The sequence below is a fragment of the Corythoichthys intestinalis genome, chromosome 4, assembly GCF_030265065.1.
Source record: "Corythoichthys intestinalis isolate RoL2023-P3 chromosome 4, ASM3026506v1, whole genome shotgun sequence".
Taxonomy (NCBI): Eukaryota; Metazoa; Chordata; class Actinopteri; order Syngnathiformes; family Syngnathidae; genus Corythoichthys; species Corythoichthys intestinalis.
In genome coordinates, this window is record NC_080398.1 from 58,560,920 (window position 1) to 58,577,110 (window position 16,191).

The 16,191-nt window shown below is 41.4% G+C and overlaps 1 protein-coding gene across 1 annotated transcript in view; it reads left to right on the forward strand.

The window, feature by feature from the left end:
* Window positions 1-16,191, forward strand: part of wdr26a (WD repeat domain 26a) — a 53,795-nt gene that overhangs the window by 17,583 nt on the left and 20,021 nt on the right. Inside the window, exons 5-8 of the mRNA XM_057833902.1 lie at window positions 2,910-3,007; window positions 9,486-9,642; window positions 12,713-12,851; window positions 12,940-13,080. Of these exons, the coding sequence (XP_057689885.1) occupies window positions 2,910-3,007; window positions 9,486-9,642; window positions 12,713-12,851; window positions 12,940-13,080 (535 nt within the window). The remainder of the gene's footprint in view (window positions 1-2,909; window positions 3,008-9,485; window positions 9,643-12,712; window positions 12,852-12,939; window positions 13,081-16,191) is intronic.

Below are 16,191 nucleotides of genomic sequence, written 5' to 3' on the forward strand. Positions count from 1 at the left end.
CTCAAAGGGGTTAAGATCTGGGCTTTGACTTGGCCATTCCAGGACTTTCCATTTCTTCCTTTTCAGCCAGTCCTTGGTGGATTTACTGGTATGTTCTGGGTCATTGACATGTTGCGGGGTCCAGTTTCGCTTCAGCTTTAATTTTTTTCACAGATGATATCACATGTTCCTCAAACAACCTCTGAGATACGATAGAATTCATGGTGGATTCTATAATGGTGAGCTGGCCAGGTCCTGCTGTAGCAAAGCATCCCCAAACCAGGACATTTCCACCTCCATGCTTCACAGTTGCTATGAGGTTCCCTTTCCTGGAATGCTGTATTGGGTTTACGCCAAACATGCCCTCTGTTTCGGTGTCCAAATAATTTTTAGATTCATCTGTCCAAATAACATTATTCCAGAAGTTGTGGTCTTTGTCAACGTTCACGCTGGCAAACTTTAGTCTGGACTTCATATTCTTCTTGGACAGCAAAGGTTTCCTCCTTGCACACCTCCCATGAAGGTTAAACTTGTGAAGTCTCTTTCTGATTGTAAAGGCATGCACTTTTACATCAACCGTAGCAAGAGCCTGCCGTAGGTCCCGTGATGACATTTTTTTTTTTTTTTTTGAGACTTCTTTTAGCATCTTGCAGTCTGCTCTCGGAGTGAACTTCCTTGGACAGCCAGACCTGGGCATGTTGGCAGTTGTTTTGAATGTCTTCCACTTGTAGACTATTTTCCGGACAGTGGAATGGCTGATTTTATATTCTTTTGAGATCTTTTGAAATCCCTTATCAGACTCATAAGCATCTAAAATCTTCTTTCTGAAGGCTTCAGACAGCTCCTTTGATCTCACCATTGTGTTTTTTCTCACATCAACAGTCAGGGGCACACAAAACTAAATGTGAAGTTTAAATAAGGCAGGCCTCCTTAAAAATACTGGGTAATGATGTTCTAATCACGCGCACCTGATATGATAACACTGTGTGTGATTTTAGCCATTTTAAGTGGGATTGAATGTGGGGGTGCCTTAATTTTAGTCCTCAACAGGAATTGCATTTATATATATATATATATATATATAATATTTTCAAAATCTCACTGGAACAGCACCAAACAAGTTCCAGCATCATCACCTTGTCCCATGCAGATTCTTGACTCTTGACACTCTTGATCTCAACCCTACTGAAAACCTGTGGTGGAAATTGGGGGGAAAAAAAAGGTCCATAGCAAGGCTCTGGCCTTCAAGGATGATCTGGAATCATAGAATTGGCACCAAATTGATGAAGAATACTCATCAAGTCCATGCCTCAGAGACTGCATGCTGTCATAAAAGCCAGAGGTGGTGCTACTAAATACTAGTGATGTGTTTTGATGGTTATTTCTTTGTTTGTTTCTCATGATTCCACATTTTTTCCCCAGAATGGACTCCATGTATATTTCCCTGCACTTGCTCTATAATTACTGACCACTATAATGTTTTTATTTATTTCTTTAGTGTTTCTGAATGCTAAAGAGTTGCAGTTTTGAACTAATTCATTATTTTTTTCAAGCTTTTTATCTGAGTTTGATTTACATGATAAAATGTCTGAGTGCTCGTCCGAGACTGGTGATTCCATACTTTCTGCTAGGGGTTGTACATACAGTCTACATAGTCAAGCTGACACAATAATTCCGGATTTCTATAGGCCCTATGTGTCTGTGCCTCCTACTCTTGTCTTGTCTGTGGTCGTAACGGCTATTTGAATGAAGATTGCCAACCCCTGGTGTAAAGTTTCTTTTTTATCTTTTTTTTTATTTGTTCTTTCCAAGCAAAGGACTGCCATTATTTAGTAAAAAGTGCCTCCAACCGTTGCCATGACTGATTAAAAGCTGCTTGTGCAAGCGATGCCTGCTGTCGGAACGCACTCTTTACGGCAGTACACAGTGATCGGGCAATCGCTAGTCTTGTAGTATGACATGAAGGAACAGCTAAAATATCATGCGGTCTGAGCGTGGCATAGTATTTCACACTGTATGTTAGCATTGCTAACTTTGGCTACGTAATTGATTTGACATATATAACATGTAATTTTTTTAGTTTTAGTTTGACAGTATCTTTTAGCTAATAGTGGCAACAAAGACCTTTGCACATCTTTTTGGAAGAACTGATTTTTGGTAACTGATGCTTGTTGTAAATTAAGTCACCTACATTACCCACATTACTACTACCATTGACAACGATTGACATGCATTTAATTTAATAACAAGAAGTGACACAAAACGTACAGGAGGTGATCCATGAATTCCCCTAAATTCATCGGAAAGTGACCCAAAATCAACAGAAAGTGACTCGAGCCATAAATGCCCCTAAACCAAGAGAAAGTGAAGCAACAAAAAATGACTTGGAAATGCCCTAAAATGAACAGGAAATGCTCCAGAATTAACAGGAAATGATCCCAGAATGCCCCAAATGTACACTAAGTGACCCAAAATCATTAATTCATTGCCTGCCATTGCCAAAGATACATGTTAATCCATCTAAACTGGGAGGACATGCTGTGAATGCTCATCTTTTGGTGCCATTGACGGCGCTAAATGTTCAATTCATTTTTCCTGATCAATGCCAGCTTCTCACCATCATAATGGACTGGACAGCCACCGGTGTCAATGGCAACCAATTAGTTAATATGACTTCAAATGCTATTGGCAAATAAGCAGATGTGGTGTACCCTTCTTCACCTTGACTTGCTCTTCATGAGACTCCACTTGACTGTGACTTGATAAGTCATCCTGTTTGCATTTGGAATTGATGAATTTTCAACACACTCTTCTATTTTTGAAAAATTTTGTTTTGTAAGAAAAAGGTTTTGTTTGCATTTTTCGCAACAGTAATATGAACTCACTGTCTGTTTGACTGTATATCAAAACATTAGTTTTGTGGTTTGAAGGTACCTGATGTGCAGTCACGCAGAGGACCTGCGAGCCAAAGCAGACTGGGAAGGCAAAGGCACTGTATCCCGAACAAAGCTGCTGGATAAACTCCAGAGTGAGTGCAATATGACTCACACACACACCAACTGTACACGCTGTACATTGTACTGTGACTGATGCTTATGCTTATCTTGCCGCTACTGAAATCCTGCAGCCTCTTTCTACATGTTTTTATCATTCATTTTGTCGACATTGTTTAGATTAAGATACGTGCTCATTTTAAATTGCATTTCTTTAAGTTCACGTAACTTAATTGATTCATTTTCATTATGATTAAGACATGATTTGAGGAAAAGACAATATTTTGCAGAAATGACCATGTGAAATATGATTGCTCAGAGAATCTAATAATGCAAATCATGGTTTTCTTAGAACTATCATAACAGGGAAAATCATGTTTAAACACAAAAAATGACACCGCTTGCGAGCTCAGTCAGTTGGTCACGCCAAGCGAGTTCAGCACACAAAACGCTGATACACTCTAAAGGAGGAGGGATATAAGCTGAGAAATGGGCAAGCACTCTTTATATTGTCTCATAGACTTCAATATCAGTTGACAGGAAACGGGGTGTGGGGCCGTTCCGTATGGGGCCACTTGTAAAAAAACTCCAGGGCATATACAGTGGGAAGAACAAGTATTTGATACACTGGCAATGGGTTTTCCCATTGCCAGTGTATCAAATACTTGTTCTCCCCACTGTATGAGTCTCCATGATCAGTGACATAAAAAAAAAAAAAAATCAAAGTCGTGCCCTAATAAAATCCCGATAAATTATTTTTTTTATATAAGTACAACAAAACTTAAAATTTTACACTAGATGCAAAAAAATCAACAAATGGATACACATATCATCTAGATTTTTAGGATCAATAGCAATATTTGACATATCAAGTTTTTTCATTAGTTTTTTTTTTTTTTTTTTTTTTTAGTGCGTGTTTCCAACAGCTAATAAATCACTCAATTTTCACATCAGGAACTCAATACTTGTGGAAAGCATCCTTCTTAATTTTACTCAGCAAAAGCAAAATTTTTCTATGTACAATCACAGCTTATTTAGGTTGAATTCCGATGTTACTATTGCCTCAGCACGTCTTGCCGGCTTTCTGGCCCTTGTCGTTTTTAGATCGAAATGTTACATTAAATAAAACACTTCAAAGCCATTTTTTGTATGAACGCAGAAATGTTTAAATTACTATTTTTTTTTTGCCAAAAAACTGGATGTTGCCTGAAAATTACGTGATTATTTGAATGTAAAGTTACCCTTTTGTGTATGGATATAAAGTACAACATGGCGGCCATCACAAAACAAAGACCTTTTAAGTTGAAAATTTTTGTAAATAAATACGTAAATCGAGAGTTACTTCTGTAACTGGGGTTCTATGAATTCCGGATGACCGCCAGAAGGCGGTGCTTAGCACCTGGATATCTACGTGTGCGCAGCACAAAGGTCGAGAATAAAATGCCAACAAAGTCACGCCAGTGGGCGTGACCTGGGTGACGTCACAGGCCAATATAAGGCACACGCTCACCCAGCACTCGTTCCTTTTCGGAATGTACTCGCAGGGAGTCTGAGTGACAGGCAACTCGGGCGGTCATCCGGAATTCATAGAACCCCAGTTACAGAAGTAACTCTCGTTCTATTTCATTCCTCCTGACCACCAGAGGGCGGTGCTTAGCACCTGGATGACCACATACCAACATAGTCATGAAGACACTTCAGATGCGGTGAGAGGAAGCCGACAGCACCACTGAAGCCACCGGGCGAGGAGGAACGGAGTTTTCACTGTGACCCACTTAATGTCAGACCCACTCAAGGGCTCAAAAGGGGCGGAACACAAACCCTCCGGGACTAAAGGGAGGTCCCACGTGGGAACGCGTGGTAACCTTGGAGGTCGTTGACGAAGGGCACCCTTCAAGAACCGACACACCAGGGAATGTGAGCCCACTGATCGGCCATCCACCAAAACATGGTGGGCGGATATCGCAGCCACGTACACCCTCAAAGTTGAGACAGAAAGTCCCTTATCAAGAAGTTCTTGCAAATAATTGAGCAATATTGGCACAGAGCAGCGCTCAGGATCCACATTGTTATACTTAACACCATTTATTGAAAAGTTTCCACCTGTTACTGTAAAGTGCCCTCGTGGAAGGCGCACGTGCACAAAGTACAGTCTGTACAACCGCTTCCGTACAGGACTCTAACAGGGAATCCGGCCCTTCAGAGGCCCCAGGTACAGGCGAAGACGCTCCGGGTGGGGTGCCAGATGCTCCCCTCCAACTGAGACAACAGGTCCCTCCTCTGGGGTAGAGGCCAAGGATCTCCATTGAGATGTCTGAGAATCATCGGAAACCACAGTCTCCCTGGCCAGAACGGAGCGACCAACAACACCTCGTGATTGCTCCGGCTGATCCTGTGCAGAGTCACCATCAAGAGGGGAAGAGGCGGAAACGCATACAGGAGACAGTCCGGCCCTGTGTGTGCCAGGGCATCCTGACCTAGTGGACTGAACCTCCTCCATATCTCCTGAACCACAGCAGGGTTCAACCTCCACTCCCCTGGCGGTGGCTTCTGGCGCACACGTAGATATCCAGGTGCTAAGCACCGCCCTCTGGCGGTCAGGAGGAATGGAATAGAACCCGGAATTTCTATAGATATGAACATAAAACAGTCTACATTCTTGGTAAAAGCAAAAAAAAAAAAAAAAAAGTTATCATTCATTTTACATAAATATTTCAAGCTAAAGTTAAGCAAATTCTTTCCATTCATTTCATTTTTTTCACAACTTCAAAGTGCATGCATGGTGCTATTTTTTAAAAATATTTTTTTAATAATAATTACCCCTAATCCTTGACCAAAGTTCACTCTTTAGACACTCCTTACCGCTTGTATGCAGTAAAACCTTTGTCCTGTTTCCACCTAAATCCAGCATTAGAAGCGTGTGTTTGAGTTTATCACAGTGAAAGCCATCACAACGCTCTGCCTGGGCTGGCCCCCTATGGGAAGGTGTGGCGCACTGTCTGTAGGAGCTGTCTCGTCAACTCATGGTTAAGTCTATGATTGTCTGTACCTTTGAAATATGTATCGGTCTTTCTCCTTTCCTCGTGTTGGACACAGGGAACCCCCTTCAATTCCTGGAGCCAATAAAGCTTTTCTCTCAAATAGACACACCACATTACATTGGGTCACCAATGTGTGACAGGAGGTGGGAAAATACAAATTACTTGCGTTTGAATGGGTAAAATGGTAATAGCATTTACAAATGTCTGTCAACAGCTATTTTGCCTACTTCCTGGAAATATTGGCTTTTATTTATTTATTTATTTTCTTTTTTTCAAGTTGTTAAACAACATTCTTTCCACTGGGATGCACTTCATAAAAATCTTGAAGTTCTTTAAAAGCCTTTATACGTATAACACCACTGCTGACATATTTTTCCTGTTGAAATTATTACTTTAATTCGAATTCCTTTGCCATATTTTTCAAACTATAAGTCGCACATGCCCAAAACTGCATGATAACAAAGAACAAAAAATATGTAAACAGGTAGTCCCCGGGTTAAGCCTTAAGACGTACCCAACTTACGTGATTTTGACATTACGATGCCAGAGTCTCATCCGCCATATTGTCTCCAGTCGTTGTGTATTTGATTAAAATGTTGACTTTTGTTTTGTGACGCATGCTTTTATTTTGGCGCGGTAAGCGGAGAACAGGTAATACTTTTGCACGCGAGTAAGAGTGCACGAGGAAGCGCGCATTTTGCTCCCACGAAGAAGTCGCGCAGCCGAGTGAGAGAGAGAGTAGGGTGGGGAAACATTACAGCTTAGCTCGCTGTCTAGCTAGGACTTAGCTCCAACGTCTTGGTGAGCACAGTACAATGACTTGTAATACATGTTTTGGGATAGTTATTTTGAGATTTAGGGGGTATTCAGAGGTACTTAAAGGGTTATTTCCGATATATGCGGAAATTCGGCTTACGTCACCATCGTAGGAACGTAACTCATATGTAACTCGGGGACTACCTATATACATTGGGGCAAATAAGTATTTAGTCAACCACTAATTGTGCAAGTTCTCCCACTTGAAAATATTAGAGAGGCCTGTAATTGTCAACATGGGTAAACCTCAACCACGAGAGACAGAATGTGGAAAAAAAAACAGAAAATCACATTGTTTGATTTTTAAAGAATTTATTTGCAACTCGTGGTGGAAAAGAAGTATTTGGTCAATACCAAAAGTTCATCTCAATACTTTGTTATGTATCCTTTGTTGGCAGTACAGAGGCCAAACGTTTTCTGTAACTCTTCACAAGCTTTTCACACACTGTTGCTGCTATTTTGGCCCATTCCTCCATGCCGATCTCCTCTAGAGCAGTGATGTTTTGGGGCTGTCGTTGTGCAACACGGACTTTCAACTCCCTCCACAGATTTTCTATGGGGTTGAGATCTTGAGACTGGCTAAGCCACTCCGTGACCTTGAAATGCTTTTTACGAAGCCACTCCTTTGTTGCCCTGGCTGTGTGTTTGGGATCATTGTTGTGCTGAAAGACCCAGCCACGTCTCATCTTTAATGCCCTTGCTGATGGAAGGAGGTTTTCACGCAGAATCTCTTCATACATGGCCCCATTCTTTCTTTTCTTTACACAGATCAGTCGTCCTGGTCCCTTTGCAGAAAAACAGCCCCAAATAATGATGTTTCCACCCCCATGCTTCACAGTGGATATGGTGTTCTTCGAATGCAATTCAGTATTCTTTCTCCTCCAAATACGAGAACCTGTGTTTCTACCAAAAAGTTCTATTTTGGTTTCATCTGACCATAGCACATTCTCCCAGTCCTCTTCTGGATCATCCAAATGCTCTCTAGCGAACCGCTGACGGGCCTGGACGTGTACTGGCTTCAGCAGGGGGACACGTCTGGCAGTGCAGGATTTGAGACCCTGGCGGCGCAATGTGTTACTGTTAGTAGCCTTTGTTACTGTGGTCCCAGCTCTCTGTAGGTCATTACTAGGTCCCCCTGTGTGGTTCTGGGATTTTTGCTCACCGTTCTTGTTATCATTTTGACGCCACAGGGTGAGATCTTGCATGGAGCCCCAGATCGAGGGAGATGATCAGTGGTCTTGTATGTCTTCCATTTTCTAATAATTGCTCCCACAGTTGATTTCTTTACACCAAGCGTTTTACCTATTGCAGATTGTCTTCCCAGCCTGGTGCAGGTCTACAATTTTGTCTCTGGTGTCCTTCGACAGCTCTTTGGTCTTGGCCATAGTGGAGTTTGGAGTGTGACTGACTGAAGTGGTGGACAGGTGTCTTTTATACCGATAATGAGTTAAAACAGGTTCTATTAATACAGGTAACGAGTGGAGCCTCGTTAGACCTCGTTAGAAGAAGTTAGACCTCTTCAGACAGAAATCTTGCTTGTTTGTAGGTGACCAAATACTTATTTTCCACTCTAATTTGGGAATAAATTCTTAAGCCCCCCCCCCCCCCCACCCACATTCTGTCTCTCATGGTTGAAGTTTACCCATGTTGACAATTACAGGCCTCTGTAATCTTTTCAAGTAGGAGAACTTGCACAATTGGTGGTTGACAAAATACTTAATTACCCCACTGTATGTTGAGTCCAGTGCATTAGTCACATTTTCATGGGGAAATTCATTTAATAAGACCAAACACCGAGAATAGATATTTCGTTTTAAGAGCAGTTTATGTAAATGAGGGGAGTGACTTGGGGGACAAAGAATGAAGACATTGGCCAATACTTTCAAAGTTGACTCTTGAGTCTCATACACTGCACAACTCCAAGAAACAGCTCACTATACTGAACATAACATATAAGCAGGTCATTAGTGAACATGATTACCCTCAGTAACGATGCCCTGATAAATTACTTATCAACCTTTGCAGGCGGAAATGAGCAACAATAATGGTCTCATGCCCCCGAGCATGCATTGTGGGCGCTTGGCATGTAAATAACGTTCAAGGTTAATGTTCTGTTCTCGTTTTGTTTGTATTGTTCCAGTTGTTTCATTACTTGCTAGTTAAGCTATTTAAATGTGTTGTTACGTAATAACGTGTTATGTTATGACTCCGTGACTGCATGACAAGTGAGTTAATGACCAGCCATTATTTGTCGTAGAGATGTGACTGAAAATTCGGCAAATGCATTATCAGTTTTTGGTCGAAATGTTTTGAAAGGCAAAAGATTACCACCAAATAGTACTTTCAAAAGTGCAAATTAACCTACATGGCCACAATATAGAACTTACATGTCATTTTGTTTGGGCCATCCCTTTAATAATTTCAAATATAAATGAAAATTATAGTATTCATTTTAATCGTTACATGACTGACAGAGTCGATTTTGGTGTATTCAGTTCTAACTGCACGGGAAACAAAATTGGGTTTGTTCTTCTTTTGACTTTTGTGAAGTTTTGTCACACTATCATCAATTTGGTTCATGTTTAATCAGTTTCATTTTAACCCCTCACCTCGTGTGACCGTTAATTATTGATATGATCTTTCGTCCCGCTTGCAGCATACCTTCCTCCGTCTGTGATGTTGCCCCCTCGCAGACTGCAGACGCTGCTGAAGCAGGCGGTGGAACTACAACGAGAGCGCTGCCTCTACCACAACACTAAGTTGGACAGTGGACTGGACTCTGTTTCTTTGCTGCTGGACCATGGCTGCAGCCGGTAACAACCCACCCACACAGTTTCCTCATAAAGTGTGGTTCCAATCTCCTTTTTATTAATTAATGTGATTGTGTTGTTGAGATTAAAAAAAAAAAAAAAAAAAAAACGATAGAAAAGAGGCAGAGAAAGGAACTTGTTCGATCATTCTGTCAAACCTTCGCATACAGTCATGCAAAAAATATTAGGACACCTTGTTAAATATTCAGTTCTTTGAAATGTTCACATCGATGTCTGATCTTGTTTGAAGAAAGTGATTTAATTGCGAAAAAAATAATTGTTTTACTCGTTAAACCAAATATATCAACAAAAATGCATATTCCAACCGAGGAAAATGTTAGGATACCCTACCACCTAGTAATAGCTAGTGTTACCCCCTTTGGCATAAATAATTTCAGTGACACGCGTTTTTGTAACCATCTACCAGTCTTTGACATCGGTCTGAAAGTTTGCCCCACTCCTCAATGCAGAATACTTTCAGCTGTGAGATGTTTGAGGGGTTTCTTGCATGTACATCCTGTTTCAAGTCACCTCACAGCACAGCAATGGGACTAAGATCTGGGCTTTGACTCGGCCATTCCAGGACTCTCCATTTCTTCCTTTTCAGCCAGTCCTTGGTGGATTTACTGGTATGTTTTGGGTCATTGTTGCAGGGTCCAGTTTCGCTTTAGCTTTAATTTTTTCACACATGATCTCACATGTTCCTCAAGCACCCTCTGATAAACGATAGAATTTATGGTGGACTCTATGATGTGAGCTGGCCAGGCCCTCCTACAGTAAAGCATCCCCAAACCATGACACTTCCACCCCCATGCTTCACAGTTGGTATGAGGTTCTTTTACTGGAATGCTGTATTGGGTTAACCCCAAACATGTCCTCTGTTCTGGTGTCCAAATAATTCAATTTTAGATCCATCTGTCCAAATAACATTCCAGAAGTCCTGGTCTTTGTCAACATTCACTCTGGCAAACTTCAATCTGGACTTCATGTTCTTCTTGGAGAGCAAAGGTTTCCTCCTTGCACACCTACCATTAAGGTTAAACTTGTGAAGTCTCACAAGAAGCGGCCATCACTTTTACATCAACAGTAGCAACATGACTGTACTGTAGATGGTTCAAGGCCTTGCACTTTAATTAATCAAAAGGAACTTTTGTGCTTGTAACTCCCTCTCTGAAAGCTCTGGTGGGAGTTGAGAGGGCGGGTGCTAGGATAGGGTTGTTAAACATGTCCCTGAAATTATTTTTTGGAACCTGGGATGTCTCAGTTTTCAGGTAGAAACAAATCCTATAACTATGTTGAAATGGTGGAGAATGTTGAGGATACAAAACTGACAATGTGACTAATCTGGGGTTTGCAATAAATTGTGATATATTTTGCAATATTAAAACTAGAAGAATTTTCCACCAGATAGCTTAAATAGTTCTGTTTCGGAAGAGTTTAGTTGACTCACCATGACCATTCATATAATACTGTTTAATCTAGGCTGAGAGGGTTCATCTGTGAATAACAGGGTTTATGAGAGTCATTAAAAAGCCTTAAGTCATTGAATGGATTTAGTCAAAATTCAGGCCTTAAAAAGCTTTAAAAAGCATTAAACTAAATGGTTGAGGCTTTAAAAATTAGGTAAACTTGGCGGTTAAAAAAAAAACTTTTTTACATTATTTATTAGAGTTGTCTGATATTATCGGGTAGCCAGGATGAGAGAACATAAGATAATTACAGGATGAGAGGGCCGATGCTATCGGTTTAAATCCATTTTAAAATTATATTGGTAAGATAAGTACAGGATAAGAGGGCCGATACTATCGGTTTAAATGCATTTTAAAATGATATTGGATAATCTCGAAATCGGTTTTTCATTATCGGTACTGGGCCAATATGTATGCTGCTTTCAAAGTGAATGAAAAAGCCTTTGTACAAGGGCTATGCTTATCGACCATTAAATGTCTCCAAACTCGGATGCTTGGGATTTGCTATGTGAACAGACAATTTGCATTCATCATGCAAAAATTAAATGTACTCAGAGTTACCCACACCACAGAGGCTAGGTGGTACAGCAAGAAGGGAGCACACATTTACGGTATATTCCCCTCTAGAATTCGCAAGTGGGATGTTGAAGAGTAAGATTAAATCTATTAAGTGTTTCATGTGTCATTTTGTACATTTGCTTTGTCATATGATTTTGTAGCCTGATTTTTAATGCTTTTTGTGCTCTGGGAAAGAGGGTCCTTAGCACTTGCTAGTTGGTAATTACGAGTGAGTCTTGTTCATGTGCTTTTGTTGTCGTAGGAAAAAAAAAAAAAATCATGGGAGACACAGACTTCGTTTTTGTTAGTTGCGTGTCGGCATGCTGTCATTGGAATATACTGTGAACAAGTACATTTACGTGAGTGTTCTCCTCACACTGCCCACAGAGTGCTAACCTGTGTCTCTTTCGCAATGTAAAACTAAAAATGATCGCAAACACTTAGTTAAAAAAAATATGAGTTTTATTAATATGTACACGTTATTATGCTGGCGTAAGAAAAATTAGCAAATTAAATCGTCTTTAAAAACAAATCAAAACTTCTTGTTTGCGCTGCACCATTTTAAAAAGTTAAATGTCGTCACATCTCAGAAACTATCATAATACGTAGAAAATAAGATTTGAGGGGTCGTTCACATGCAATTTTTGACTTGACAAGTCGTATTTTCCGTAATGACACCACGTAAAGGCATTATTCTTAACGAGCTCAGTTGGTGCAATAAGCAGTGTTGTAGAAAAGTGTTTATGTTGCAAAATCTTTCACTAAATGTTGTATAAGTAATTATCTATTGATTTTATCTTATTTAAATAGATTTCTAACATTTCTGAGATTAAAATGATCCGTTTTACATTAAAAGACAATGGCACAATTTACCCTATTCTACAAAAACACTTTTTTTCTCAAGCTGTAGTTCACACACTGTTGATTTAAAATCCAATGTGATTCATCCCAGTGATGCACCACGTTGGAAATTTGAATGAATGATATCAAATTGTTCTGAATTAAATTTTAAATGGTTTCTGCAATAACTGCGTTACTATTTTTAGGAAGCAGTTCCCGTGCTACACTCAGCAAATACTTACTGAACACTGCAATGAAGTCTGGTTCTGCAAGTTTTCTAATGACGGCACAAAACTGGCGACTGGTTCCAAAGACACAACAGTCATCATTTGGCATGTTGACACGGTAACTTACTATTAAGTCTCCACCAGTACTGTCGTCAGTCTGGGATGAGTTGGCATATGAATCTGTAATGTTTTTATATTTTAACTAGGAAACACGTCAAGTGAAGCTAATGAAGACTCTGGAGGGTCACGCGTACGGAGTCTCGTACTTGGCATGGAGCCCTGATGATTCCTATCTTATAGCATGTGGTCCTGATGATTGCTCCGAGTTATGGCTGTGGAATGTACAGGTAAGAGCAACTCGGCCAATTTGCGAACAGCAGCGTGTGGCTAGCCGTGCTCAGAGGCGATTTCTCATATGGGCCAGTTGTGCGGTCGCCCAAGATGGTGCTTTACCCTGGTACATTCGTTAAGCCTAGCCCTTCGATTTATAAAGTAGATAAATATGAATTAAGACCCATAGAAACTTGATTAAAAAGTGTAGTGCTCAGGGGAGTGACGAGATGTGTTGTCAGAGCGATAGTTAAGTGTGTGTTGTTATACTTAAATTGTATCATCATAATGGTCACTTATTAATTTTGAATGCAAACCTTACTTACTGTAGATCTGAGGTACCGATGATATTTTTTTAACATCATGGTTGTGCAACGATATTAACGCACAAGACAACATCTTGTATAAATGATCTTCAAGTGAAGGACTGTTGCTCAAAGAATTTCTTAAACCTCTGATAATGGATAAAATGTTTGAACACTGACATGACACCCTCTTTAAAGTTGTGCTCGTTCTGGTGTCGCTTTCTTTATCTCTTTCCATTTTGGACACAGACAAATGCTGTTTAACCTTTTAGGTTGGGCGATGTAGAAGGTTGTCATACCCTTTCTTTTTTCTCTATAACTCGTTTTTGTCGTACATATCATCATCAAACACTTGGGGCAGAAAATGTGCCGAACAGCCTTTTGTAGGCGTGAACGCCTGTCACCAGATTATGTTCAACCAGCACTTGTCCCTTATCGGCAAAGAGTGAGCGGAAATATCCAGTGGAATGCTGTATTTACCATCTGTCCTGTTCGTACAGCCGAAAGACATTCTGGCACAACCTTCTCCTTTTCTTTATGTTGTTTTACTATAAGACTGGGAGCATAACAGCTACACCACAAGCGACCATGATACGTGCACATGGACCAACCTACAGCAACATGAGTAGGACAAAATGCACATCATTGTCCTTTTAGCTATATAGTCTTCTCAAGCAAGATCCATGTGTATGTGGCTATTCGACTGATGGCCCGCGTGCAAATACTGTACATCGGCATCACAAAAGCAATAAGGCACAGGTGTCAAGCCAATAGCGTACCGCACGAATGCTATTTTTAGCCCTGGGTTGGCGCCCGCGCGGCGTTTCCGCTCGTCTGCTTGGCTGTCGAGCGCCTGGTGGGGCTCACGTGCGGCTGGATGTGATAGGGCGCGCTCGGGTGGGGGGTCCCGGTGCCGGGATTGGCGATGGGGCAGCGTAGGGTTGGTCGCCAACGGTTTTACATTCACAAGGGATGCACACAATTACTGGGTTCTAGATCACAGAGCTGATTTGTGTACACTCTACCCCTTTCAATCATTTTGCCTATAGACTCCCCCCCCCCCCCCCCCCCCCCCCCGTCCCCCTCTTTCCCTGGTCAACAGGCCCCGCACATGGTGTCAACCGGAAATACATCTAGCTAAAGATAGCGCCAACATATTACTAGTTAGTCAAGACGTTCAATGTAATTCTTGTTGTAGTTTGTGTTTTTCTTTTTTCTCTTGTGTTTCTTTTCTTCTGTTCCCCCATAACCCCTTCCTGTTCGCTGCTTTGTCATAATAAACGAGGTATGTTGAATGATCACAATGAGAGTATGTCAGACTCTCAATGTGAAACATTAAAACTGTTCACTTAGACTTCCATTCCCTGTGTCAAACAGCTGAACAGGACAGGTTTAAAAAAAGAAAAAAAAAAAAATTAAAGTGGGGGACAGTGCCCCTGTGACACCCCCCCACCCCACCGCCTTAAAACCGCCAGTGGGAAGGGATCTCTAACAAGTGTTATGAGTCGTTTGCAGTCTTTGTTTTGTTCAGCAAAATAAAAAATCATTAGTTAAACTGTGCTGTATCGTTTGGAACGAAATCCATCACCCACTTGGCCCTTCGTGCAATTTGCTTGACACCCATGCCCTAAGGAATTGTGGGTGTAAATTAGCGGTGCAACGGTTTGCGGTTCAAAGCCGAACCGTTCGGTTCGCCCTGCATGGTTCAATACGCCTTTATGAACCGCGCCTTTTCGGTTTTGCAATTAATGTATTCCGAACGCTTATGGAATGAATTGATCGAGCTGTGTGTGACGTGAAGCACCGCTGTGGAGAAATCCCCGCCCCGCAAGTAAATGTCAGATCGCTGTCAAGCACCTGTGTAATAGAAGCCGAGTAACGCCCTCTCTCGCTTACGACTCACGAGCGAAGTGAAAGTGAAACAAGAAAGAAAACAAATAGCTTGGCGAGCGGAGGAGTGGAGAGACCTAATTTTGAGGCAGCACCGGCTTCTTTCAAATCTCCGGTGTGGCAACATTTTGGTTTCCCCGTGGATTACAATGCGGAGGAAGAGAAAATATTGAAGAAGAAAAAAAATTGCAAGCATTGCTCAGCGCTTGTTCCGCATGCTAATGGCAACACTTTTATAACATGACTCCAGCACCTCAGCCAGCATCACCCACAGATATCAATTTCTCAGGGTAGGACAACCCCGAAGATGACACCAGTGAAAACGCACGGCGGGCTACGTTAATTTATTTGCAACGCTTGGTCCGCGTTACATTGTTCCCTCGCGGACATATTTCTCGCAACAGCGTAATCCCCGACATTTATGAAATGGCACGCAAAGCCATCGAAGATGATTTCGCTAAAGCACATAGTTTCGCCCTGACCACTGATAGTTGGACGTCCCGTGCTACAGAGTGCTACTACCTAACTGTGATGGTCCACTATAATTCATACCTGTCAAATTGTACGGTCTCGTCGTAATTTGTACAAGTGAGCACTCATTTTTTAATGTGTACGCCGTACATTACGTTCAAAATCTGCACGTTTTTCGTGCATTACGTTTTTTTTCATCCGTTCGGATTTGGTCACCGTTTCTGCAGCGAGACAATGCGTTGCTTGAATGACGCGAGAAAAGTCAGAGACTCAGAGAGGGAAGAGTGCTTGTTGAGACGCTGTAGCAAACGTGATGCTAGGCTAGGTGGCTCCAATATTACCTGACTTAGCCGACAACATACAATCTACGCCTAGATGTCACATGCATATAGAACTACATGCGAAATGACAGACTCGGTAGCGTTAGTAAACAGCCGCCATTTTAGACCAGTAAACGTCTCA